This window comes from Morchella importuna (genome assembly GCF_003444635.1).
Source record: "Morchella importuna strain M04M26 chromosome Unknown Morimp01GS019, whole genome shotgun sequence".
NCBI lineage: Eukaryota > Fungi > Ascomycota > Pezizomycetes > Pezizales > Morchellaceae > Morchella > Morchella importuna.
The window spans coordinates 178,164-204,910 of NW_025763416.1; the positions used below are offsets into that span (position 1 = coordinate 178,164).

The following is a 26,747-nucleotide window of genomic DNA, read 5'->3' on the forward strand; positions in this document are numbered from 1 at the left end:
ACCGCGAGATATAAGGAAAATGAAAAAAAAAAAATTGAAAAAAACGCATGGTGATTTTCCATCACAAAGTATTACTATTCTTTCTTTCTTTCTTTCTTTCGCTCTTTTCTTTCTCTTTTTCTTTCTTTCCTCACCGTAGTACAACACAAGAAGAAGTCCGTAGCGTGATCTTCTGAATAATATAAACATCACAGCTCACACAGAAACAGCAACAACAGCCCTGGAAGCTCGTAATCAATGCATAGAAAGAAAAAACGGAACTGAAGAATAATAAAGGCAAGAGCTCCCCCTCCAATCCGTCCCCTTAAGCAAGGCAATTGATATCAAGCGACTGAACTGAACTGCACTGCGACTACCGCTATGAATATAAAAAATATGATATATAAAAAATAAAGAATAATTTTTAAGAAAAAACGACAGAAACGGAAACAGAAATAGAAGAGGAAAAGGAAAAAGAAAAAAGGACTCCATCACTCCACAACAAAATGACACCCACACGCACCATGCCCTGACTGACTACCCTACTACACAAGAAGTAGAAAGCAAAGAAAATAAAATCTGCCTCCCTCCCCCTCCCAATCCCCTACGCCATACCCGCCCAATTTGTATGTGTCCGGAGTTCTCTTGTTTATGGTATAATTCAAACACGAATATAACCATAACGCATGGCACAGCCGATTAACCGCCCTTGAAGAAGCGACTGGCCTCCATGACACTCTCTTCATCTGCTGCATAGTCCCAACCTATGATCTTGCTGTCCTGGCTACAGCAAATGATCCACCTAGCGTCAAACTGGAGTTTGAAGACCCTGTGGGTTCCCGAGTTCCCGCCATGACCCTGCGGAAGAGCAGCTTGCGGGGGCTGTATCGGCCGCGCCACCATAGTGTGGTGGTGGTGCGTCGGCAGCAGCTGTGAGGCGGCGACAGCACCGGCAAGACCTGCCTGGTCCCCAACCTGCTGGATCTGATGCATATGGACCACGGCGGGCTGTTGTTGCTGGTAGAGCGTGGCGATCTGAGCGGGCACGTTTGCGGGTGTTCCGGCGCCTGCGGCGGCAGCGGAGCGGAGAGCGGCGGGGCACTGGCTCTGGTGCAGGGTGGCACCGATAAACCAGCGGTCTTCTTGGTCTTTGTGCCAGATGCGGACGGTCTCGTCGTAGGAGCCGGAAACAATCCTGTTTCTTGTGGCTTGCACGGTGCGGACGAGGGCGCCGTGGCCATGGAGAGTGGCCATTTCGACTTGGGTGTCGCAGTCGAAGACGCGGATGGTTTGGTCGGATGAGCCGGAGACGATGGTGCGGCCGTCGAATTGGATGCATGCAATACCTTTGGTGTGACCAACAAAGGTCTTTTCACAGGCTCCAGTGCGGAGATTCCATAACTTGATAAGACGGTCTCCAGACGCTGATGCGATTTGGTCGCCATGTAGTTGGATCGCATTTACGGCGGCTGCGTGGCCCGAGAGATTTTGGATCACAGTGTATGGGTGGAGAGTTCTGGGGCCGCCTTTAGATGGCGCACGAGTGCTAGCGCCAAATGCGCGGTTGGGATCACTGCTGCTGTACGGGTTTTGGAGATTGAGCCCAGAACCCATGGAGGGCTCCTGGACAGTCCAAGTCGCCCAGGCTGCTTGCTGATTGTTGCCGATATTATCGGGGTGGTGCGGATGGCTCCGAACATCGACAGCGTTGCTGGTACCGGTGGCCCATAGGGCCTTTGATACCCATGGATAGTCCTTGTTTGTGGTTTCTAGCTGCTCTCGATTCCAGACCTTAACTAACTTGTCCTTGGAACATGTCACAAGCCATTTCTTTGAAAACTTCAAGTTAAGAACAGATTCCTGATGAGCTTTCTCAATAACTTTCAGTCTTTCGCCAGTGGGGAATTTCCAAATGATAACACTAGAATCTGACGATCCAGTGACCAAAACTTGCTCTTCTTCGTCAAACTGGAGACACAGTACACTCCCGGTATGACCCTTCAATGGCTCCCCCACTAACCTCCGGGTACGCATGTTCCAAATTCTAACTGTTCGGTCACGCGACCCAGATACGAGGAAATTGGGCGAGTATTGAATGGTGTAGATACATTCGGCATGACCTTCATGAGGGTAATTTGGATGGGGGATTTGGAATGTTGTGAATCGGTTGTGCAACCAATTGTCCTCAAGTCTTTTACGATTCTTGTAGAGAAACGCCCAATTCAGCCGGGGGTGGTTATAACCAGGCATTGTCAATGTGGGGTGGATCGGAAGTGATGGCTCCTCATATGCCTGTGATGTTATAGGCCGACTCATTCCGGTTGGATACATGTCATCATCATCCGACATTGCCGCACTCGGGCCACCAAAAACTCCCGCCATCGATGACTGGCGGATAGTTCTTAAAGAATCGGCCATATAAGGAAAGTATCCCGCATCCTGGTTCGGAGTGCCGTATGCACCAGAGCTTCCTTGGGTGGAACTATCCCCACTGATATCCATAGGGCCACCGGACGAGTCCGATGTAGAGCTCTCACCTTGGCTTCCGGGACCCGACCTAAATCGGTCTATGTTCCGCCTTGCTAGATCCCTAAGTTTCTTTTCCTCGTCTCTTTGCTCTTCGGCCTTCCGTTTGGCCGCTACCTGCTGCTGCATTTCGGTCTCGAACAGTCGCACTTCGGCGCTGTTTTCCTCCCATCCGGCGCCGTGATACAGGTCTCTCCAGAGCCTTGGCTCCATAGCGAATCGCCGCCATGTGCGCGAAGCCAGTGATGCATTGAGAAGCGAACGCACGGGTAGGTACGATAGGATCTGAAGCGATAGCTCGGAAGGAAGCAGTTGGATAAAGTCGAGATGGAGAATTGGGACCAATCTATCGACCAGCGATGCGATGTTGGATGTCGGTAGGGTGCGGACGAGTTTATAAGCGTATTCTAAAAGACCGATATTAGCGATCACGAACAGCTAATAGGTGATTCGAATCTAAAGAAGCATCGCTGAGTAAACCAAGTTCGTGAAAGATGATTATGAGCTGTCATTGCAGATGTGTGCCACAAGAGGGGAGGGGGACATGTCAGGCGACAGGCGACAGGCCGTCAAAGAGCCTTCTCTTTCCCCCCACTGAAACCACAACAACAAACCGTTACACACAGTGGTAACAACCCTTCAACCGGCGATAAGAGCCATCAAACCAAGATGGGAATTCATCGAGTATGTTGACGGATTGGAGGATAGTCTCGGTGGTATTGTAGGAAATAGTGCATGTAGTCTGTAGAAGAAGAAGAGAAAAGCATCGAGCAAGGAAGTGTTTTTACAAACCTTCTCTTAACGCATCATCAAGTCCTGTCACCCAAGCCGGAATCTTCAGCTCTGCACTCTCTCTAATCGATCGCAAGTCCTCTCTCTGGTTCGGATCCTCGTACACACTGGGCGTCTCCTCACCGCTATAACCTTCATCCACCCGGAAGCTCTGCGACGTTCTCAGGGGCTGTTGCGTCGCCGTCGCCGCCGTCTCTCCTGTCTGTGGTTGGCGCTGCGAAGCCACTCCCGCTGCTGCATTTTCGAGATCCTCCACGTTGAATATTGGTGGACTCGTGGAAGCCATGATTGGTGATGTTCACTTCCCTCTTTAGTTGTTGGGTATTGGAGCAAGATGGGTGATGGGGGGTGTGCGAAGTTGAGGTTGATCGTAAGGCTGGGTTTACCAAGAAGTGATATGGAGTTGTGCTGTCCCAGAAAAAGGAAGCAGATAGGGGATATCTACTTGCGGATACCCCGTGGGATGCTGTTGCAAAAAGTCGTGTCAATAAGGATATAAGATGGGGGCGATAAGGCGAAGGTTGTTATGGAGGGGGGGTGGGTGAGTGGGTTATGGAAGGAAAGAGAAAGTAGCTGAGACGATGTCGTGTGTGTTGTAGGAGTGGAAAGAAAGGTGGGAGGACCGGGGGGGGGGGGGGGGGGGGGGAGGGCGTTAAACACACTACTGCAAGTCTGCAACCCTCCCTCCTTCCTCCAAACTACCCGCCCACTCCACTAAACTACTTGTGCCGTCGCGCTATGTATTACCAGTGCGTCGCTGCTTTCCTGACAAACCATCCAAGCCCCAGGGTGAAAGGGAAAAAAAACCTCTGCACCTGTCAACTGGTAAAACAACAGACCTCTTTGAGATTCTGCTAGACTATCTGCTGCTACTGCACGCACCGGATTGTTGCCCCTAACCCCCGATGATGATCAGATAGCTTCTCCGATCGGCATTGTTCTATTCGTCTTCATCCACTCAGAACGAGGACGTGTGGCCCTGTGTTGAATCCTAGTGGCCAATCTAAGTTCTTTCTCTCTCTGTCTCCGACGAGTTCATAGTTAGTTTACTCCGCTCCCACTCCCCCTAAACTCCTATATTTCTGCATGGTATTAATTTGAGAGCTTCCCATAGTGTAGGTATACACCGGCTTCTAATACCTCTATTGTCCACTCTACATGCTCTCTACATCCAGCATATCAGAAAAGCAAATGCACAGACAGGCACACAGTTCAATGTGCCGACTGTCATCTACCTCTATGTATGACAAATCTACCGTCTCGTTCATTCCTTCACCATCCCCGCAGTCCCTCCCTCCCTCCCTCCCTCTTACCTAGCCCTATCTGCGCCGTGACATCTGACGTCTATGCGAACACAATACCTGCCCCTTGGCGCCCCAAAGAGGAAAACACTCGGCTCCTTTGAGTGCTAGCGCCACGCTCCTGCCACCCTCGACGGCGGGTGAAGTGGGGCTCTGAAGCTTCGTTGTCGGTCTTCTGTACTGTACCTGAGCCTCCTGAGCTCCTTCCTGAATACTACGCGACCTTCTTGCCCCACGATACGATACGATACGATACGATGGCGATACGATACGATGCGATTTCGCGACCGCGCGATCGCCAGCTAACTATATACATACCTAAGTACCAACTCTAACTGCCTAGCTACCAAGCCGCAACCGCGAGAGAAGGATTCTGTACCTACATGGAACCTGCTATAAACTCCGTGATATCAAATATCAAACTCTGGGCAGTAAGCACATAGAACGATGGGTAAACCCAGTAGCGCAGCACCTAGTAGTACAAACAGGAGCTGCAAAACACAAGGAGGCCCAAGACACAACCACCACCCCCCTCCCTCTCAATCCCTCCCTCCCGAGTGAAAATTTAAACAAAAATTTGCCCCCTACTAGAGTGTAAACGTAGCAGGAACCTCCCGCCGCAATCTATCGAGCCCAGCATACCGGTTCACCACCAGATCTAGAAATTTCCACTCTCTCTTTTCCGCCCTTCACTCCCTCACTCTTCCCCCCCTCTCTCTCTGCTCCTATTGTCAATGGAAAGCTATGACCGCTCTACTGGCCGAGGCCCGATACACCCGTCAAGCCGCACGTTTTCATTTCTTTCCTGCGCAACGGGGGAAGGTGATCGTATTTTTCGCAAATTGGCCCTATGTTGTGAACCCAACCCGATTTCCCACCCGCGGCGATCACCCACGCCCGTCTCGTCTCGTCTCGTCTCGCTTCTAAACAAAACCGGGTTTGGGGGGGCAAACACACGCAGCAGCAGTGACAGCCAGCAACCCCTAACCCTGCAGGTAGGCTAGGTATAGTAGGTATGTATTCATCCGGAGTGTAATCGTGACAGCGGCTGACGTAGCGGCTGGTCGCGATGCGAATAGATATCAGGAAGAAAACGAAGTTTCTGGTCGTCTCAGAGCGCGATCGGCGCGTGTGGGAGTTGGTTTGGTTTTGGGTGCCCCCCCCTGGCGTGCGTAGGTAGAGTAGAGTGCATAGGGGTACTTACCGGTCGGTCGGTGGTGGGGTGATGTGATGTGACGGGTGATGGGTGGTGATGGGTGCAGGTGGGCTCATGGGTGGTCACTCGGTTTGGAGTAGCGCGCGGTTGAAGCGCTTTACTTTTTAATTGATAGATCCAAAACTATCATACAGAAAATCGTAATACAAGACTTAGAGAGGCCTGAAATAGGCCAAGTACATACATAAACAACTTTGTTTTTCCATCTGAATACATCTAAGTAACTACAAGACATGTAGACATTGCAATCTTACGCGGATGGAATGTAAGTGGAGGCTGTATTTGTAAAACGTAACAGTTAAAAAAGAGTTGGACTAAGATCAATTCTTAAATTTCTCTGTCACCAGATCCTGTACCTACAATGGCCGGTAGAATTATTGCGAAAGTGGGTTCCCCGTGACCCGATAGTCCTATTGGCCCTTAAAGGAATTTTTGCAGCAAGCACGGACCAAGAAACCCACTTCTGACTTCCGTACTTCACAGCCCGGTCTCTGATAGATCTGAGGGTCAACAGAAATAAAACAATCCTTACCCTGAAGGATTAGCACCACCGGCCAAAAGAACCGACACCCGCAAAGCAAAAGAAAAGAATCTCGGATGAGATGGGTACTTTGTTCAAGCACGTCACCATCATCTTCAACATCTGATGGTTCCAGAGGGGGTCGAACCCTCGACCTTGGCGTTAACATTTAGACACTGTGAAGTGTCGAGATATTAGCACCACGCGCTAACCAACTGAGCCATGGAACCGTGATGGAGGAGGGCGGCCGCTAGATTTTGAGGGCTACAGCGGGCTTCAATAGTCGTAGTTTCAGTCCTTTTTTTTTTTTTTTTTAGGATTTGTCATCTGGTCGGGCTCAGCGAAGGAGTGAGTGATAACTCGTGATTCAATTTATTTTTAGTCTCACATGAAGTGGAAATCGGATTGGTATAAAACTAAGTTCTACCTCTGTCTACCCCCCGCGGTGCTTCTTGAACGCATCATAAATCTTCTTACCGCTGCGGACATCCTCCATGGCCTTTGCGTCTGCGGCTACCATCTTCGGGAGCATCCCTACTACTTGTACGAGGTGTGCGGCGGGGATGATGACTACCCCGTTCTTACTATCGGCGAAGACGATGTCACCCTACACGAGCATAATAAGAAATTAGTAAAGACCTCCGGACTGGGTCTATGGAGGGGACATACACTAGCAACATCCACCCCCTGCACCGTAATCACATCATCCACCGCAACCACCCTCGCCTCCGCCCCCGCCCCAACCGTACTAACCCCCTTCGAAAAGACCATCAGGTCATCCCGCTTCCCCAGCTCCTCCAGATCGCGCACCCGCCCGTCCACAATGATTGCGCGCGCCCCGAGCTGGTACATGCGTTCTGCGACGATGCCGCCGACGACGGCGCACCGCTGGTCGGGGGGCTGGGAGACGACTACCGTGCAGGAGGGAGTGATGAAGTCGGCAAAGTGGGTGTCAGCGGGGAGGGAGCACTTGGGCTCGGTGGTGTCTTTGGGCGCGAAGAGGACGGTGGTTGCGACGGAGATGTTGATGCCGGGGGTGGAGGTGCGGGGTACTAGCGGGTGTTAGTGGGGCAGTGTGGAGGGGCCGGGGGGGGGGGGGTTTACGGATGTCGACGAGGAAGCCGGCGTAGGGGACTTTGAGCTTGAGGAGGGCGTCGGATATCTGGTGGGTGTTAGGACTTCGGGTGTGTGTGTGTGTGTGTGGATGAGTGGAGAGCTAGCTAACGCACATCACAAGCGTTGTATTGCTTGAGAGCATCCATCAGAGCTTCCTTATCGCCCATTTTGTGGTAATTCCTGTGGTGGTGGTGGTCAGGTGTGAATATTGTCTCTGTATAAGGTAAGGTTCAATAGTAAGGTATATAATGTTGTGGATTCGACTGTAAGGTTATGAATTCAACTGTAAGGTTGAGGTTGTGGATTCGATGCCTGCCTGAGCTCTCACATGCTAAAGTACTGTAGCTACATCTGCTGTGAGGTGAATCCGGGGTTGCGGCTTAATGGCACATTTAGCCGAGCTTAACGGGCTGGGGCCGGCTATGTAGCTAGCGTGGTGCGTCACACGGAATCACTCAGGGCGCGAGCGAGTGAGCGAGAGGCAGGTGGTGATCCCTGTTGACAGCAACTGTGTTATAGATATCTGTAAACAAGCATGCATGTCAACTGGCCAATCATTTAGAACGCATCTAAACAGAAGCTTCATGCACGGCCATTGCCCTTTCTGGACACTTTGGCTTCTTTACCTCTCCGTTGATGTATTGTGATCTGATTCCATTATAAATGGGCAACTCACCCCCCCCCCCCCGATTCCCCACAAGTCCTCATATCGATCTTTCTTGATCGGAGCATCGTTTATACTAGTACCGAAAATGTCTCTCGGCCGCACCGTGCTTCCATCTTCCGATTAGGAACGGTAAATTGGGATATGGCCCTGGGTTCGTGATCGATTAAAGTGTCCTCATACTTGCTTCAAAAATCCATTGTATTTGGCGGTCGATAATGCTATAATCGGATCGGTAGGCTTGTATCGCTGTCCGTTAGGAGCCGGGCCATCGCTTGTTTGTTGCATTCCCCCTTCTCCCCATGAGTGTGTGAACGTTATCGGAACGATGTCGGTTTAGTTTCCTCAAGGAAAATATCTTCCTGCTTCCGGTAGGACGTTGGATTCTAATAATCTGACTAAGCTCTTCACGTAAGTCACTCAATTCTGGCCGACGATGTTTATCGTTGTTGACTGATGTTTTATTATAAAGGGAAAGGAACATGTAATTGCGCGGTTTGCAACCCGCTCGAGGACTAGAAAGACCTATATAACCTCTTCATCCTTGACAGTTATTGGTGCCACTTCCTTGGATGTGTCTGGCTGGAGCCAAACCAACCCCCAGAAATCTTGTGGAATAGTCCTGGGCTGCGCATGAGTCTCTGTAGTCTCCTCAGTTGGTATAGGGACACAGTCTGTTGATAGGGAGCATTCAACGGAGGGGTTGAAAGAGCAAACTGATTTTTAAAGAAGGAAACTGTTTCTAGACTCATTCTAGATGAATGAATTAAACCGTTTTCTTGTTTATTGCGATTGATTGAATTGACCTGGCCGCTATTTCACCCGGTGGATATAGCTAGCAGCTTAGAGTTTCGCTTGAGTGAACTCGTAGTGTTCGAATTAGTTAATCTCGGGAAATGGATATCTCTTCGACATATATCGGATCCGGCAATTATCACCTCATATCATGAGATGGGTCAAATCCAGGTTTCTCAGAAGATCTTATAGTAGATTGAAAGACCCTTCATGGCTATCGTGACCACATGACATACACTGTTTAAAGCATCCAAGCCTATGTGTTTCTTAAAATTATGGATAGAAAAGTCAACTCCGAGAAAATGTCCAACCCTCCTAATTAATGTTGAAAAAGGCCAATAACCCGCCAAATTTGCCACAGACAGCCTCTTTGGGTTAGATAATTGTCTATCAATCTTCCCAAAGTTTTATCTTACTCAAAACGGCCACAGGGAGACAATCTGGAATCGTCTGAATCAGGTATTAACGGTGTTGCAATACAAAACAAATTCTTATTACCGGACTTTGCATCTTTATAGATCCTTCTAGTTGCTGTTCACTAACTAAGTACATGTAGTAGTCGGGATCAAAGGAGTCGTCGACATCAAGAGCGGCAACCAAATTCAAATGATAGCCAAGATTCCCATGTCTCAATCGGCTTCCCCTATTTGGGCGATCAAACTCCATTTCGACGTTGACAAGTTTCCATTGGCCAACAGCAACCAGAATCAGTCGCCAATCTAGTCAGTGGTAGCCGGTGTCAGTACGCTTTCGTCCGACGGTTTATTCCGTACTGCGTGCCTGCATGCATGGGGAGGACAAGACGTCTCACCCAGCCCGTAGATGCTGCTCTAGAGATGGATGACAACTGACAACTCAAGCCCCAACACTCCAGGACTCGCGTTACCCTGGAAACGTCCAATGATAATAGTGTAATTAGCCATTGATAGGCCCGGGTGGGCTAGCCCGCAAGGCACCAAAGCTTCTTTTGACGTCGCTTGGTGGAGGGTTGTTGGTATAATACTGCGGAGTTATGCATATGTGGGGGGGGGGGGGGTAGGGGTTCATTGAGATCTCAGGGAGACAACACCGGATCTGGTATGTATTCTTTCCTCTTTTCTTGATTGCCCGGTCCGCCCCTGAGTGATAGTCATGGAATCCAATGAGAAAGAGAAAAAGAAGATGAAGGGGAGAGCGACGGATTGGAATCGGTAACGTTGGAGCCTCAGCACGGTATGTCGACGTCATAAGGAAGTGTTCATTGCTGTTATGCGTTCTTTTCTAATTCAATGGTACTCAACGGAACGGTCTGTGAAATTTCGATGTGCGCTCATGAAGATTGAGTGATATCATTATATCAAGCCTACTAAGGTTCTAGAGAGTACTCGTATTTCTCTGACGTTTGTGGACGCGACTGATGTTGCATGCCATACAAAAATACGCCAAGCTCATGATTTTGGGTGTATGCAATAATGGCCCAGTTCAAAAACGTCAGCGAAATACTTGTACCTAGAGTACGTATGATGTTGCAATAAAGACGGAGGTTGCGTTACCAGTTGGGCATGGCGGGTTGTGTGTGTGTGACAAACAGCTGCACGAGAGCAGGGATGAGATACTCACAGTGTAGTTGTCCTAATTGGGCGGGGGGACGGGTCGGGGGGACGATCTTATAGCTCTCTTATAGCTGCTTTCGTACAGAGACCAGTACTACAACGTCAACTGCATCCAGAGTAGACTCTGTCTAAGGTACAGTAGCTATCTGGAATTGTTTACACTCCATCTACTCTACGACGTAGAAACATTGCCCTGGGACCGGACAGCGCCCAAGAGCCTGGGCCAGGGCTCAGGTTTCGTCAATATCAAACAAACTAAACAATTCACCGAGAGACGAGACGGACGCCTCCTCTTGCCCTCGTCACCACCACAACCCCCCCCGCATTTGTTCGGGGTGAGATGTCTTGGTGGCTCGGACGGTCGGTCGGGAGATCTTCAGGAGGCCCGTATTCTTCTCTGGGCAATTGGTGTGAATTGTGAGGATAGATGTTGGGGGGGATTGGGGAGGTGAGTGTTATTTGCTAGGTGAATTGAATTGAGGATTGGAGCTTTACGTGGGCTACTAGTAACTGCAAAATAGGAATCATCTCAGGACTCGTGGAGTACTGTACGTATTCTTCTGCCCGTATGTCTCTACTCCCGGAACATAGAATACTTCTAGGCACATAGAGTACGTACTCTGAGATGTCCTACATATTCTGAGATGTTCTACATATTCGTTGGTTTTGCGCTACTTTTCCTACTTTGCTTGGCATCCGGCCACCCAGGCAAGGCAGTGAGTGAATGAGAAGCACCACGACTACCACCTCCAATCGCCGTCTGTAGCGCACAGAAGAATTTCATTGCGATGTGCAATACACACAACTTTATTTTCTTCTTCCACCACCACCACCACCTCCTCCTCCATCTCTCTCGGGGCCAATAGCTCAGTTTGGAAAAGTAGAACTGCACCCACACATCAGGCTAGAGGCGGGCCCCCAATTGCAAGTCCGGGCAAGCAAGAGACTTCACTGGGTGTATAAAGAAGCCCCCCAATCCCACCTCTTCTTCTAGCATCATCAGCAGCAGCATCACCATAGTCTTTCGACATTACCTCTCTTGCCCTACACAACATATTTACTTGTTTACGGGTTAATACTTTTTTTTTATTTTATAAAATACCTTAATACCTAATCCACAATGCATACCTCAGGCATGAAGCTCACCACCCTCTTCCTCTCCCTTATGCTCGCCAGCAGCGCCCTTGGTGCCCCCGTGCCTCCTGCCAGTAGTATTCCTGGCGTCGGCAACACGCCTACACTCGGTAGTCCTCCTGTTGACAAACTCGCACCTGGTACCACGGACAAGCTCAATGCCGGCTTGCAGGGGGATGTAGGGCAGCCAGAGGCAAAACCTGACCACCTTGCTGACGCAACCGATGCCGCAGCGGTGGGCGATGCTGGCCCGGCGAAGAAACTTCATCCCCGCCAAGGAGGTGGTCACACCTCTCCCTTAGGCGGCAGCGACCCCACCGGCGGCATCACTGGCAGCGACCCCACTGGCGGCATCACTGGCAGCGATCCCACTGGTCTCACTGGCAGTCTCACTGGCAGTCTCACCGGCAAGCGCTCCGCTGGTCCTCCGTCGCTTGATCACGCAGGCATAACTCATGAGATCAACCGTGCCGCTACACACTCTAGCGGAAATTCCAAGCGCTCGCCTGTGGAGCCTATTCCTGGCATCAATGTTGGGGAAAACGCCAACGTCCCTTCCGTGGATGGTGTCAAGAAGACTTTGGAGGGTGTTAATACGCCCACAAAACGCGAGGAGAAGAAGTGTGTGAAGGGCCTTGACGTGACGCACAACGCCGCCGGGTGCACCGACGAGATTACTGGAAAGGTCGACCTCAACAAGGTCAACGATGTTAACGGTGTCGCGAAGGGCGCCACTTCCGGCGAGACGGAGGCACCCAAGACGGAGGCACCCAAGGCTGGCACTGAAACGGTCACTGGCAGTGATTTGGGCTCTGAGTTTGTGCCTTCTGCGGATAGCGTGACTGCTTCTCCTACAGATGTCAAGTCTCCCGCAAAGGATGCGAAGGCCCCCACGACGGGCGATGTTACCGGCGCGGATGCTGTTTCTGGCTTGGCATCGGGTTTTGTCCCCCGTGATGAGACAGTTAAGAAACTTGGTGGGGCTGCCGCTGATCTCAAGAAAACCGCTGGTACTAGCGCTGATGTAGCCTCAGTTGACACCCCCCTCGGTGCCACGACGGTTCCCGTTTAGAGCTGCGGTTGTGGAATGGACGAGGATGTAATTGTTTATGATGGATGTATGATCATGTAGTATTTGGAAACTTGTGAACTGGGCAACAACGGGACGGACAACGGGACTGAGAGGGGGAGGGAGTGTACTTGTATGGAGTGGAAAAATAGTAATAGTAATAATAGTTATTGTTTTTCGCTGTAAAGAATTGGCTGATGAGTGCTAAACTGTGATTCGAATTCCTGGGGCCGGACTTCTAGGCTCTCTTTGACTGGTGAATGTGCTACAATAAGGTTTATCTTCCATTGGTCGAACGGTCACTGTCAAACTTGCAGTATTCTCACATCTGAATGTCTCCCATCGCAGTTCCGATCGCAGTTGTCGTAGTTTTCGCAGTTGTCACAGACATGTCGTCGCAGGACAAGGTTTACTAGCGTGCCACAACCCTAACTTGATGCGTCACAGCTAAAGTGTTTAGCCGTTAAATACTAATAAAACAGTGAATGTCATATGGCCCGGTTGGTCTAGTGGTATGATTGTCGCTTCGGGTTGCCCCCCGGGAATTCTATTTCTCAATTGTGACAGGTCTCCGGTTCGATCCCGGAATCGGGCCCTTTATTTTTGATTTTTTCCCCCCACTTTGTAGGGTATGGATTGGTATGAGGGATACGGGCGGGGATGAGGTGCAGGGGTGCAGTGGTGACTGGAGCGGGCGTTTTGGGAGAATTTGGGGGCGGGGAGCGGCGGACGCGGGAGGGGAGGAGTAGGAGTGAGGATGAGGAGCTCGGCTTACTAAGTGGATTGTTTGAGTTACTTTGGACCGGCTTTCGATAACGTTTTCGGGGCGGATTGTTACGATAAGTTTGGGCCCTATGACTGCAAGAGGGTTTACACAGACAGACGGCTCTTGGCCGCGTATATGAAAATGAAAATTACACTTCCCCTTAATTGCCGGATGGAGGAGGATAATAAAGTTTAAATACGTCTTCGTGGTCATTGATCACCAGCTGCGATCTGATAAGATAGTGGAATCCCGGAATGGTCCTTGGTGGAATAGACCATTCGGGCGCCGTATTGAGCGATACTTTACCCCAACCCCAATCACGATCTGATAAGATCATGGAACACGAATGGTCTCCGGTGGAATAGACCATTCGGGCGCCGTATTGGGCGATACTTTATTCCAACCCTAATCATATGAGCTTGAAATTGGGACATACCTACATGAAGGTCATCTAATCACCATGAGTACTTTAGGTATAAGTATACGTGTCTACTAAATCAATTGTTTAGAGTATGTAGGTACAATATTGTCCTCATCTAATCAGATAACACTGCCATTTAGATAAGCTTCCCCTATCTGAAACCTCCCTCCCCCACCACCCACCACCCCCCCGATATTACTCCACAGTAGCTACATAGCTAGGAGATTACAAACGGAGATAAGTAGCACGTCGACATTAATCTCCATGCCCTTATTTCCCTCTCTCTCTACTGCGCTGCCAAGCCGGATACGGCAAGCATCGATCAGATAAGACACAAGACACGCATGCATTGATTGGGGCCGGTCTTCGTTCGTCTGGTATTCGGCCGATACTTGCCTTGCGTGTGCGTATACGTATAGAGGAGATGTAGGCGGTGGATGTAGAGGGGGTGTAGTGTAGTATTATAAGGGGATTGTGAATGCTACATATGATGCTCAAGTAATACTGTGTGTACATGTAGGCTGTAGCAAGTCATAATACCTACATGTACATGTACTCTAGCCGCGTAAGCATCACTAATTGCGTTTTGGGGAGGTTGCCAAGGCGCTCAGGGGGGAAAGAGAGAGGAGGGAAAGGGGACTGGCCAGAGTGTACTTCTACTGAATGTACTTCTACTGAATGATAAACTCTGAACAGCCCGAGTCAGTCAGTCAGTCGGTCAGTCGTCAGTCACTCAGGCACCCCCAAGCACTCAACCTCCCAAGCATCAGACAAATAGAACCCACAACCGGGTAACGATCCCCCCCCCCCCCCCCCAGCCAAAAAGAAACACTCAAAAAGCTTGTCACCTCTCTTCGATATTCCCTCGTCATCCCCTAATCTTCAATCAGATAAAGCGATCCCCACGATCAGATAACGAAACAACCAACCCACACAGCAACAACCAAGATGCCCTTCGCCGGCCTTCTTCGCCGCGGAACCTCCTTCTTCAGCGCGGCCGCCACAAAGGTCGACACCAGCGCCGACGCCGGCAAGGTGACCAAGGACACGCTGTTCCCGCTCGTCACCTGCGAGCACGACAAGACCGACGCCGCAGAGGAGTGCGACCACGACTGCGCGGCGTGTCCACAGGTGGCGCCCGACGGGACAAGCGGCTATGGGAAGGCGTTTGACAAGATCGGCGTTGACCACGATGAGGAGCTGTGGGGGGGTGTCAAAAAGTACTCGAGGCATGTCATTGTGGCGACGGGAGAGACGGACTGGATCAGGGATGTGGACGAGATTCGGGGGAGCGTGATGGAGGCGCTGAAGGAGAGGGTGGAGAAGGGGGCGGTGGAGGATAGGGATGGGGTAAATTCTTCTATAATTTATTATTCTAGACGGATCAATGCTAATCAAATGAATAGAGGCTCATGGTCTCTGCATCCAACATGCCGCCCTCCGATCACCACCACCACACCGACGCCACAAAGCCCCAACCCACATCCGTGATCCTCCTCCCCTCCTGGACACTCATCGAGAACGTCACACCCGCCACCACCCCCGAGCTTGTCTCCCGCTTCATCAACCCCTCCCCCACCAACCTAGACCCCCTCGTCCCCACTCCCTCCACCCCCACGCCCCCCTCCCCCGCCGCGTCCACCCTCTCCCCACCCCTCGACGAACCCACCCGCCCCCGCTCCCCCCTAACCCTCCAGATCCCCACCACCACCAACCCCTCCCTCCCCGCCGGCTCCCCCACCCGCGCCCCCGGCAGCCCGCTCATGTCCCCGTCCACCCCCATCGACACGTCCACGCTGCAGAACCTCTCCCTCTCCGACGTGCCCTACTCGTGCGACAGCACCGTCACGGCGTCCCACTACCCGCACGACACGCTCATCCTCCTCTGCTCGCACAAGCGCCGCGACGCCCGCTGCGGCATCAGCGCGCCCATCCTGCGAAAGGAGTTTGAGCGCCACCTGCGCCCGCTGGGGCTCTGGCGCGATATGGCCGATATGAGGCCGGGCGGCGTGAAGGTGCTGTTTATTAACCATGTGGGCGGGCACAAGTTTTCCGCGAACGTGATTGTGTATCGGAAGGGCGGGGTGGAGATGGAGGGGTCTGGTGTTGGGGCGGGGATGGGGATGGGGGAGAAGGGGGTGGACGGGGAGGGCGGGAAGGGGAAGGGGGAGGTGGTGCAGGGGGTGTGGCTGGCGAAGGTGACGCCGAGGCATGTGGAGGGGATTGTGAGGTATACGGTGCTGGAGGGGAAGGTGTGTGATAGTGGGCTGATTCGGGCGGGCTTTGATAGGAGGACGGGGTTGAGTAGTTGGTAGTTTGTGGTTGGTAGTGGGGGTTGGCTCTCTTTCTTTTCTTGTTTCTTTTTTTGCAGTTTTTTTTTGTTGCGGGTCGTAGAGTTACAGACGTAGTGGGTAGATATGACTAGACGATACTAAGTAGTGGCAATATAACGAGCTGAATACCAAGTAGTACTATTGTATACATGTGGATTTGTGTGGTTTGTAGAATGGCTGCGAGGAGAAGTTTGTGGCCTTGAGAAATGGCGGTGGGGATTTGTGGCTATGATGAGTACAGTATGTAGATACATAAATTATTTGAGCACATAAACTACTCTTTTCATAGTTCAGTCGGGATAATTCAGCAGGAATTAATCTCTAAATATTCCTGTCTTTATTCGGTGTTTTGCGCCAGAAATGTTTTAACAGCCAGCACCCGCTCTCTGCTGGTACACGACCACACAACGCAACCCGGAACGGAACCGAGTGACACCCCATGTCAAGTAATTCGATGACTCAACCAGGTCAACGCCACAAGCACAAATCCTTGAAGTAAGACAAAAACGCACCGCATAACAATCCGTTGTGGTGTAATGGTTAGCATCAGTCGCTCTCACCGACTAGATCGGGGTTCAATTCCCCGCAACGGAAACAGGGTTGTTTCTTTTTTGCTTTTTTGCTTTTGAAGGTTGTTGATTTTGTGTTTGGCTTTATGCGCCCCTGTCGCAGCTTTGAGAGGGTTTCTTCACATGGAAATGGTCTTTTTTGCTTGAGAATTCTTTTCTCAGCAAGTTCTTGCCATCATTCAGCGTTCAGCAATCACACCTTAACTTTTAAATTTCAACAAACATAAACTCAGACCCTGCGCATAATCCGTTGTGGTGTAATGGTTAGCATCAGTCGCTCTCATCAAGAACCGACTAGATCGGGGTTCAATTCCCCGCAACGGAAGACTTCATTTTTTTTTTTTGAGTTGCTTGCCTTGTGGGGGTGGTGGGGCAAGGCGTGGGGGTGGACTTGGCTGTGATAGTGTTGTGGTATGGGTTAGGGTTGGATTTTGGGATGGGTTAGGGTTTAGGTTAATACTGTGGTTGAAGGGAGGGGGATAAGGCGGCTTGCTGTAGAAAGGAGTTATGAGTACCGGGTTACGAGTCGCTTTAGGTTGTTTGTCTGTTTGACTTGGGTAGCGGCGCTCTGCTGTGCACGTCTGTTGCTTCTGGCTTCCTCGAGCCCTGGATGCCTTAATCTTTGAGGAGAGCTCGTCGAGAAGGATTGTCCCGTGGGTATAGAGGCCGTCCGACACAGATACAACACCGGTTGATGCAGAATATACAAAGTCTGGTCCCATGACCTATACGACTGCACTATCAGAGATTGATTGTCAGATTGATCGATTGGATTGCACTCTTAGGGACCAGAAATATGCCAAGAAGGTAAGTAGCCTCGGCACACGTGAGTGGGCAAGTACTAATCTACTACAAAACCCAGTCATCAGCGCTCACTCGACACACGTGAAATATTCATTGGACAACATTACCACCGGTCTTATTAATCTATTAGTAGCCTTACGTGTGCATCTACTAACTTGGCCCCCCTGCTATTGATACTGCTTAGTTATTTAATATATATATATAGTGTATAGTTCGATCCGGATCTGCACAGTTAATATATATAGTATCAACTGCATGGATTAGGATGTCTCGGCCTTGCAAACACCAACCGTTGGGGTCCGTGATACCTGACGAGCTACACTCTTTCCATGAATCTAGCGGCTCCAGCAGAAACCAACTAATCGGCCGGGCCTGCCTGTGAACGTGTCTTCCCCTGGATCCGACTAATAATATACAATTTCCAAACCAGGACATTAGCAGTTACTTTCCTGTGGAGATAGACAATTCCACCTCGGACGATATTAGAGCGACTCGATACTATGTACGTAGGCATCGTCATCGCTCTCTCGCACATGTAGACGCACCACCGGAAAGGTACCGAATTAAGCATATCACCGTTGGTTTTGACCCTGGCCACCTTCTGTTTCCGGGTCTCCTGCCAGGGGTGGGGCAATATAATATAAAATGCTGATATAGTAATATTCTAGCCTTATATCAACACCAACACTTTACCCCCAATGCCCAATGATTGTATGCCTGTGCCATACAGATCTCAAGTCTTCGGGGTTCGGAGCGGTGCCGGAGGAAGGAGGTGGAGGTGCATCTAGGATCTTCAGGAACTGATATAAACCGCATGAGAAGCCCATGGACACAGCTCATCCCAACTAACTGCAAGCCAAGCAAGATGTTCCAGTCTCGATACCAATTCCTAGGCTCCAGCCTACTGCTGCTGAACTCGATCCTCGGTGCCAGCGCTACCACTGGCTCATTGAAGGTTCTTACCTACAATGTCGCTGGCCTACCCTGTAAGTCTCCACCACGCCCTTACTCACGAGAAAAAGGCCGCAATACTGATCATTACCCCTAGCCGCGCTCTCCTCCTCCGACCCCGAGGAAAACACGCCGTACATCTCCGCCCGCCTCTCCCCATATGCCATAATCAACGTGCAGGAAGACTTCAACTCCCACGCCGCGCTCTACGCCTCCGATAGCCACGCCTACCGCACGCCCACCTCCGGCGGCGTCCCCTTCGGCGACGGCCTCAACACCCTCTCCGACTTCCCCTACATCGACTTCACCCGCACCGCCTGGGACGACTGCAACCTCAACTCGGGCGACTGCCTCACGCCCAAAGGCTTCAGCGCCATGCGCGTCGAGATCGCCGGCGGCATCTGGATCGACGTCTACAACCTACACACCGACGCCGGCGGCGAAAGCGGCGACCTCTCCGCGCGCGCCGGAAACGTGGCCCAGGTAGTCGACTACATCAACACCTTCTCCGCGGGCATGCCCGTGGTGCTCATGGGCGACACAAACATGCGCTACACCACGACCGGCGACAACATCCGCGCTCTCATCTCTGGCGGCGGCTTCACGGACGCATGGGTGGCTGGTGTGCGCGGCGGGACCCCGCCGACGCTGGGCACGGATGCGTTGACGTGCGCGTTCCCGTTTGCGGACACGGTCACGGACCAGGCGACGATGCTGAGCTGCGAGGTCGTGGATAAGATTCTGTTCCGCAGCTCGCCGGTGCTGACGTTGGCGCTGGGGAGCATCACGAATGAGCATCGGAACTTCCTACATCCCACGGATGGCGGCCCGCTGAGTGATCACTACCCGCTCTCGGCGACGCTCTCGTATTCAACTACTGGCCTGCGGCTGTCAGAGGTTGTGGGGGGCCCGCATGGGGACTACTTTAACGACGCCACGGGGCTCACCAGTGCTGCGCCGACTATTACGACGCTGAAGCTGGCCGGCGGCGAGAGGGTCGATAGTGTCAGCACTACGTGGTCCACGGGGACGGTGCTGGCGCATGGAGGCAGCGGCGGGACGGCGAGTAGCATTACGCTGGCGAGCGGGGAGACGCTGGTGGAGGTCGAGGCGTGCCAGGGCGAGAAGGACGGGAACACGAGGGTGTTTTACCTTCGTGTTAAGACGAGCGCGGGGAGGGAGCTGTCGGTGGGCAAGACGACGAGCGCGTGTACGGTTATGAGCCCGCCCGAGACGGGGATGAGGGTTGTGGGCTTCTGGGGGAGGTCGGGCGATGAGGTTGATAGGCTCGGTGTGGTGTGGGGGAAGTAGAGTAGAGGGCAAGTAGAGTAGTTGGCAGGTGTATATACTTTTGGCATGGGCGGATGTGTATGTAGTTGTTGAGACCTTTTGTATATTTGATCCCTGTTTCCTGTGTTTGGCAGATGGAGTGGCCATGGTTGTGTTGTAGTTGATGGTTGAGAAGTTGAGCCAGAAATGAGGTTGAGTTGTGTCGAGTGAGCCCTCATGACGGAGAACGCAAATAACCGGTCGAGTTATCTCTCATGATGGAAGAGAATAATCCCTATTTTGAAACACCAAGGTTCCTCGAATACAACTGGTTAGAACTTCATAAAACACCCGAACTCAAGTGAACTATGGGTGGTGGTAGCTGATTGCAAAGCAAGCACTATTCTACGCCCACACCGATAGCCAACGACAGGCATCCGATCCGGGGTTTAGGATGATCATTGGCTGGCGAGACTCTGTTCTCGGTGTCGGTGCTGGTGGGTGGTTGGTAGGGTGTTGTAGGTTGGCTGTTTTGGTTAATTGATTGATGAGCGTCCACCTCTACGGGTAAGGAAGGTATTGGTTGGGCTTGTGGTAGGGGAAGAGTGGTTGGGATTGTATTGTGTTACCCAATGAGATTAGTACTCGTTGAGGGCATGCCCTTCATGGTGGGGCTATATGGACATAGTTTTTGGAGGGTTTATGGAGGTAAAATCATTACTTCCTACATGATGGATTGCTACAGAACCGTTTTTCTGATCCGTTTTCGAGTGTAGTGTTAGCAAAGCGGCCTCTTAAACTTAGCAATACCAGTGTTTTTTTTTCTTCGAATACTGATAGGCCAGGCCGGGCGGGAATCAGGTTAAGGAATCACGATCATTGGCACCAACGACATCTATCTACGAAACCTCCCCCCCCCCCCCCCCTTTTCCCTCAAAGCCCAACTACTCCATCCCCTCCCTCACCCACCTCTCACAGATCCTCCTCGCCCGCCCCTCCACCCACCTACTATTCCCCAGCACCCCCAGCCCGCCATAAACCTCATCCAATCCACCAGCGCCCACTCCCACTGCCCCACCAACACCTCCCACGTATACCCCCCCACCTCCACCCCTCTCCTCCCCAGCGCCGCCACCAACTCGTCATAATACCCCCTCAGCAGCGCATCCTCCCCGCCCCCCTCCAGCAACCGCACATCCACCGATGTCCCCAAGAAATACGCTAGATCCTGCACACCCAGGCCGACACCCACGTACTGGAAGTCGTACAGCGCACATCTCACCTCCCCATCACCCCCCGGGGGTGCAAAAACGATATTGGCACCCTTGCAGTCCCCGTGCATCAGCGTCGCGCCGAGATCACCGGGGCGCACCCTTAGCCGCTCCGCAACAGCCTGTACATGCGGCAGCAGGAACGCATAGCCGCCGTCGCCGTCATCGTCGAGGAGACACTGCATCTCCTCGGCGCGGGTATCCAAGTACCAGTACCCACCCCGCTGCCACACGCCCCTCGCCTCATCTGGCGCTGCAGCTTGGAGCGGCGGGGGGATCAGTTCCAGTTCCGCCGCCTCGCCCCAGCCCCAGTATGCAGCGTGGAAGTTTGCCAGCCAGCGGATGACGGCGGACGTGTGGGCGGGGGAGTAGCGGTGCGAGGGGGAGAGCGGGAATGTCTTCGTGAGGTCGTCGATGAGGAGGGCGGCGTCGGTGTAGGCTGCGGAGATGGGGTGCGGGGTTGCGATGGGGAGTGCGGGGTGAGGTGGTGGGAGAGGTGGGTGTAGAAGTGGCGCTCGGCGCGGTAGGAGAGGAGCTTGCGGATGTGGGATTCGGAGGCGGTGCGAGGGGTTGGTGGCGGTTGGATGAGCTTGAGGATGAGAGGGGGGTGAGAGGGGAAGGTGAGGCGGTAGATGTGGCCGTAGTTGGACCAGAGGGAGGTGATGTGCGTGTGTGAGGAGGGCTTGAGGGAGGATGGGAGAATCTCGGTGAAGTTGGGGGTGGGCATGGCGGTTGTGGGGTGGGGGTGTGGGTGTGGTTGTGGTGGAGAGAGATATTGTGTGGTTGCGGGGAAGGTTGGAACCTGCAGCTGGTCCCGTATCTCGCGTGGGGTGCAGGGGGGGTAGACCTCACAAAGTAATATAAGTCTTCAGTCTAATACCGCAAAATCTCAGGAATAACGAATCGAACTGGACTGGAATATTGTGCTTCGGATTGGTCAAATGCTTGTTGAGCCTCAATCCGACAGACCTAAAGCGTAACTTTTGGTCGTCTTGACTAATGGGTAAGTGGTATTCTAGCCCAGTTCGATTCGTTATCCCTGAGATTCTGCGGTAACCTGGTAAGAAGCAAACTACCGCAAAGGACAGAGTCTTCGTAGCCATTTAACTGATCGATATAAAGACAGATACCAATATCGTCTCACTACCGGGTGCCAAGTACCTGCTCCTTCAACTGACCGACTGCCATGTAGACACTGTTCACTTCAGGAATGCGCTCCAATTAATTCCGATCCAAATTTGTATTCTCTACGAACAGAGTGTAATGTAGCTACTTCATACAACCAATGAGTTATCAACCAAATCAATCATATGTAGCTACTTAGTACACCCAACCATCCGACGAGTGATGGACCGTGACCCCAATCCACTGACACCTTTTTTCTCCTCGACCTCTCTTGTCAGCACTTAGACACAGCTAGCTGGCTACTCGGCCCTAAAGCCTTTTCCAGCCAATGTTCTTGCCCTTCTTGCCCTTCTTGCCCTTGTTCTTGCCCTTGCCCTTATTCGCGTTGGCTCCTTGCTTTGGCGCCTCTGGCTGCTCCTGTTCCTGAACCACCGTCGCCGCCGCAGTGGCCACAGCAGCTTTCGCCTTCTCCTTCCCCACCTTGACATCCGGCTTCTTGCCCATTTCCTCCCCAAACTCAGAGTCGGATTCGGTCTGTTGGTCGTTCGGATGCTCGGGTTTCTCCATGATGAACTCGACTCCGTCCTCGATCACGGTGAATCGCCTGGCTCCTAAAGCTGTGTTCATACGGTTATCTATAGCATGTCCAGGTCTTGTATCTGACTGGGGTACGGCGAGGAAGTTGGCCTTAGGTATGGCGGGATAGTTTGACTTAGGTGCGGCGAGCTGATTGTTTGCCTTCGGCACGGCCAGATTGTTGGCCTTAGAGACAGTAAGATTGTTTTCCTTAGGTAGGGCGACGGTTGTCTTAGGTAGGGCGACGTTTGTCTTAGGTAGAGCAACGTTTGTCTTAGGCAGGGCGACGTTGTTTATCTTAGGTACGGCGACGGGTACGGCAACATTGTTTATCTTAGGTATGGCGACGGGTACGGCGACGTTCTTTATTTTAGGTACGGCGACACTGGTATCCTTAGGTACGGCGACATTGCTCTCCTTGGGCACAGCGAGATTGCTTGCCTTAGACTTTGCGACATTTCCCGCCTCAGTCTTCTTGATCATGACCGCCATTTTGCCCAGTGTGGCCTCACACCCACGATGGATGCCTCTTGCGGCAGCGAGGTCTTTTTTGACCCTCCTGGAGCACGCCCCGGACAGTTTCCATGGTTTCTGCATCTTCTTGAGTAGCTCCTACGTCAGATTAGCGATATGGAACGTCTCATTTACGTGCTGATAGGCTATCATAGTTATGCTGGTTCGGAGTGTTTCTGCTTCTGAAGAGTAGAAACCCGTCTTTGTGTCATAAATAACGGCCGATTTAAATCCGAATCTACGCACGCGCAGGAGCACATTAATTGAGTGGGGTAATGATTTTTCTTACCTCTACTGCACGGTCGTCACTAGACAGGGATGGGACTACGCCCTTAAGATTCTCAATATACGTAGACTTAGACATGTAAACCCTTTCGGCAGTACCTGTAAAGGCCTCCTCCACACAATTTTCGGCCAGTATTGACTCCTCATACCTACTTCTAGCCTTGACGAACTTTGTCCACTCAACATCACCGTCCGCTTTGATAGGCTCTACCTTTGGGTGGAGAGAAGCTTCTTGCATAGCGAAAATTTCCTGCTCGGCCAGTGAGTTTTCACAATACAACTCGATTAAGATATCGTCTGGTGGGGCTTGTCCCTGGGAGAGATTCATTCTCCGAATCTTTGAGTTGACCTTTTCCAAGACTGTTTCGCACTCGGAGTCTATGCATCCATAAAACAGCCCGCATGATGTCATGATCATTGATTCGGTGCTTAGCAATGTCTTCCATACCATCGCGTCTTGCAGCGGTCCGCGTTCCTTTAGTTGGTATTCGGCGATTCTGAAGAGTTGCTTGTCTTTGAACCCAAGATCTCCAAACATCCATACATCGACATGCGATACCCTGTCAATGCAGCTGACAGCCAGAATAATTCGCAGTGATTCCTTCTCATAGTAATCCAAGATTGTAAAACTATTACCAATGGGGAGAATCCTGTTTATACTGACAAGGCTGAGCGATGGCTGCTCGATGAACCAGATCAGAATATTTTTCATGAGATCATGGGCTTTGAGTTCAAACAGCTCAAGGGATGACTGATGAGAGTATAGCTCAGCGATGATGGAGACAAATCTTTGGTATCGCGCAGGATTAACAGAGGATTTAATTTGCTCCATGAGTAGAGTGCATCCTTCCCTCTCAGATATTTTTATCATCCTGTTGGTCTTCGGTTCTATCGGTCCACCCTTGGACTTGTTTTTGATATTGTCGGGTTTCTCACTAATAATGCCAGGCATTGTTAGTAAAGACATTACATCAATTAAGGTTAGGATTCGGTAGCTAAAACTCACCTAGCTGTGGATTCTCCTTTCTTCTCCCCGTCTTTCCCAAGACAATCATTTTCTTTTTCGTTTGTACGCTGAATTTCCTCAGGAAGAGGCTGAGATTCTTTATTAGAAGGTTGCAATTCTTTACTAGAAGACTGGGTTTGATCGGCAGAGGGCTGGGGTTTTGCAGCAGCGGAAAGCCGATCCTTCTCAAACTGAATCTTTTCAGCTAGTAACTGAGCCTTTTTATGGAACGGCGTGAGGTTCACAGCAGCAAGACGGGCTACATTTTCCGCAGAAAAGGCTGGGGGCGGATTGTCTTGATGATATATAGACCTAGTCTTAGCTTTAGGGATACTAGAAAGAAATATCAGCAGGCTGCATGCGGAAACATATCTAAGTTCTCACCTTGTCACTTTCGGAGCCATGGCAGGGATAGGTTCTTTAGAAGAGCTCGAGGCCGTCTGACTGGAAATATGTTGAGGTGGTTTGGAGTCTATAGGACCTGCCTTAGGACGTGTATCTGACATAAATTGAGTTTTTTGTTGAATAGTCCTCAAGTCCGCCGGAGAAAACAGCGGAGCCACGACAGGTAGATCGAAGATAAGAGCAGTAGGAGCCGAATCTGCACGAGGTGGAGGGGGAGAATGAGGAGGAGGAGATGAGTGAATGTCAATATGATCGCGATGGGGGCTGATAACACGCGGAGATGAACTAAATGAAAATGGCGAATTGAAGTTGAATATAGGTGCCGCTACTGATCGTATTGGCGATGATGTAGGAGGCCGTTGGGAGCCTTCGGCCAAGAGGCCTTGACGTGGGCTATCTGTAATACTAGAACTCGGTGACCTCGCACTATAGTCAACTTGTGTTAGTACTTGATTGAGGGAGGTGTAGTTCTCGATAAGTTTAGGGTTGTCTTACGGGAAAGCCCCTGGCATTTTTGTAGTTGTAGGAAGATCTAAATCAGGATACTTGATCTCTCGCTCTTTCACAATACCTCGATTTTTGGATCCAAAGAACGGAGAGCCCTTCCCTGAGAGAATACTGCCGGTCGTAACAGGAAACAAAGGGAATTGAATCTTGTAGCACTGGTAGGCTGAGCGGAGAAATGGAAAGTGTTCTCCATAGGACTATCAAGACTCGATTTCGAGCTGTTATCATGAGAGATAGGACTTTTAGATGGAGTAAGGTTAGGAACTGCTTTTGGAAAATTAGAAACCGTAGTTTGGCGATTACTGGTGCTAATATAAATGTTAGCATTGATAAATAAAAAACAAAACGCTCAATTAATTAGGGTCTCGAATACTTTGGGGTTTTGGGACGAAAAAAGCCATTTTGGTCTTTCTTTTCCACCGGGACCCAACTTTTATTTTGAGCAGGTATAAAGGGTGAAATTTTAGGTTTGAAGAATGGCTTGGATGGTTTTGGGATCGGATTTTGCTGAGCTTGTTGATTGTCTATTAGACTATGGCTGCCAGATTCTGAAGACGAAATAGAAGCATCTTCGTCGTCTTCGTCGTCTTCGTCGTCTTCGTCGTCTCCGTCATCTTTGTCGTCTTCGTCTTGGTAATTGGTACTAGCATGAGGTCAGAGTTTATTCTTGGAGGAGGATGCAAATGAATGAAGGTTTTCTCACTTAGACGGTGGAGAAAACCATTTGATGGGAGCTAGACTCTTTTGCGTAATCATTTCTGTCGGGCTCTTCTGAGTGCTGCTCTCCGTCGCCGGCCCATAATTTCCAAGTTGAGCAAATACAGTGGATGACTTGGCCTGATCAGGTATGTCTGCTTCGCTGTGGTGTTTACTAACAGAGGTCAGTACATCCACGGATTCCAATCATTGTGTTGGTCTCTTGGAGCTTTAGTTACGTTGAAACTGCTGGGAACCAGTTGCGAGAATTACGACCCCCATCGGACTTTATTTGTTCAACATTGATCACTGTCAGTAAAGGAGTATTATTAAGTAGGCGTAGACCTTGGAGGACAAATATGATGCGAAAAGATTACGTACACGGATGTTGAATCTAAACGGCCCTTCGAAGACGACTGATCGGTAGGTTGAGGAGGGGGACTCTCTGAAGCTTTCTTCTCCTCATCACTCCGCTTGCCCTTTTTTTTCGAATAGTACGCTGATTTAAGTGCTGAGAACATGGTAGGTTAGAAACCTTATATCCAG

General features: G+C 51.0%; 9 protein-coding genes across 9 annotated transcripts; 4 read left to right on the forward strand and 5 right to left on the reverse strand.

Moving 5' to 3' along the window:
- Positions 1-678: 678 nt before the first annotated feature.
- Positions 679-3,583, reverse strand: LAJ45_06442 (uncharacterized protein; the record flags this gene model as incomplete). The annotated part of the gene is made up of 2 exons (XM_046116006.1): positions 679-2,912; positions 3,298-3,583. The coding sequence occupies 2 exons, from the start codon at positions 3,581-3,583 to the stop codon at positions 679-681; spliced, it is 2,520 nt and encodes an 839-aa protein (XP_045970667.1).
- A 1,749-nt stretch (positions 3,584-5,332) lies between these two features.
- On the forward strand, positions 5,333-5,778 carry LAJ45_06443 (uncharacterized protein; the record flags this gene model as incomplete). Its single annotated transcript, XM_046116007.1, has 3 exons — positions 5,333-5,535; positions 5,598-5,611; positions 5,678-5,778. The coding sequence occupies 3 exons, from the start codon at positions 5,333-5,335 to the stop codon at positions 5,776-5,778; spliced, it is 318 nt and encodes a 105-aa protein (XP_045970668.1).
- A 989-nt stretch (positions 5,779-6,767) lies between these two features.
- LAJ45_06444 (uncharacterized protein) lies at positions 6,768-7,617 on the reverse strand (the record flags this gene model as incomplete). Its single annotated transcript, XM_046116008.1, has 4 exons — positions 6,768-6,941; positions 7,004-7,386; positions 7,439-7,496; positions 7,564-7,617. 4 exons carry the CDS (start codon positions 7,615-7,617, stop codon positions 6,768-6,770), a joined length of 669 nt encoding a protein of 222 aa, XP_045970669.1.
- Positions 7,618-11,621: 4,004 nt separating this feature from the next.
- On the forward strand, positions 11,622-12,707 carry LAJ45_06445 (uncharacterized protein; the record flags this gene model as incomplete). Its single annotated transcript, XM_046116009.1, has 2 exons — positions 11,622-12,612; positions 12,670-12,707. The coding sequence occupies 2 exons, from the start codon at positions 11,622-11,624 to the stop codon at positions 12,705-12,707; spliced, it is 1,029 nt and encodes a 342-aa protein (XP_045970670.1).
- A 2,132-nt stretch (positions 12,708-14,839) lies between these two features.
- Positions 14,840-16,206, forward strand: LAJ45_06446 (uncharacterized protein; the record flags this gene model as incomplete). Its single annotated transcript, XM_046116010.1, has 2 exons — positions 14,840-15,241; positions 15,298-16,206. 2 exons carry the CDS (start codon positions 14,840-14,842, stop codon positions 16,204-16,206), a joined length of 1,311 nt encoding a protein of 436 aa, XP_045970671.1.
- A 2,256-nt stretch (positions 16,207-18,462) lies between these two features.
- Positions 18,463-19,859, forward strand: LAJ45_06447 (uncharacterized protein; the record flags this gene model as incomplete). Its single annotated transcript, XM_046116011.1, has 2 exons — positions 18,463-18,583; positions 18,646-19,859. The coding sequence occupies 2 exons, from the start codon at positions 18,463-18,465 to the stop codon at positions 19,857-19,859; spliced, it is 1,335 nt and encodes a 444-aa protein (XP_045970672.1).
- A 919-nt stretch (positions 19,860-20,778) lies between these two features.
- Positions 20,779-21,815, reverse strand: LAJ45_06448 (uncharacterized protein; the record flags this gene model as incomplete). Its single annotated transcript, XM_046116012.1, has 2 exons — positions 20,779-21,347; positions 21,443-21,815. 2 exons carry the CDS (start codon positions 21,813-21,815, stop codon positions 20,779-20,781), a joined length of 942 nt encoding a protein of 313 aa, XP_045970673.1.
- Positions 21,816-22,522: 707 nt separating this feature from the next.
- Positions 22,523-25,510, reverse strand: LAJ45_06449 (uncharacterized protein; the record flags this gene model as incomplete). The annotated part of the gene is made up of 5 exons (XM_046116013.1): positions 22,523-23,401; positions 23,592-24,522; positions 24,594-24,926; positions 24,978-25,424; positions 25,494-25,510. 5 exons carry the CDS (start codon positions 25,508-25,510, stop codon positions 22,523-22,525), a joined length of 2,607 nt encoding a protein of 868 aa, XP_045970674.1.
- Positions 25,511-25,862: 352 nt separating this feature from the next.
- On the reverse strand, positions 25,863-26,722 carry LAJ45_06450 (uncharacterized protein; the record flags this gene model as incomplete). Its single annotated transcript, XM_046116014.1, has 3 exons — positions 25,863-26,148; positions 26,209-26,376; positions 26,583-26,722. The coding sequence occupies 3 exons, from the start codon at positions 26,720-26,722 to the stop codon at positions 25,863-25,865; spliced, it is 594 nt and encodes a 197-aa protein (XP_045970675.1).
- Between the last annotated feature and the right edge of the window lie 25 nt (positions 26,723-26,747).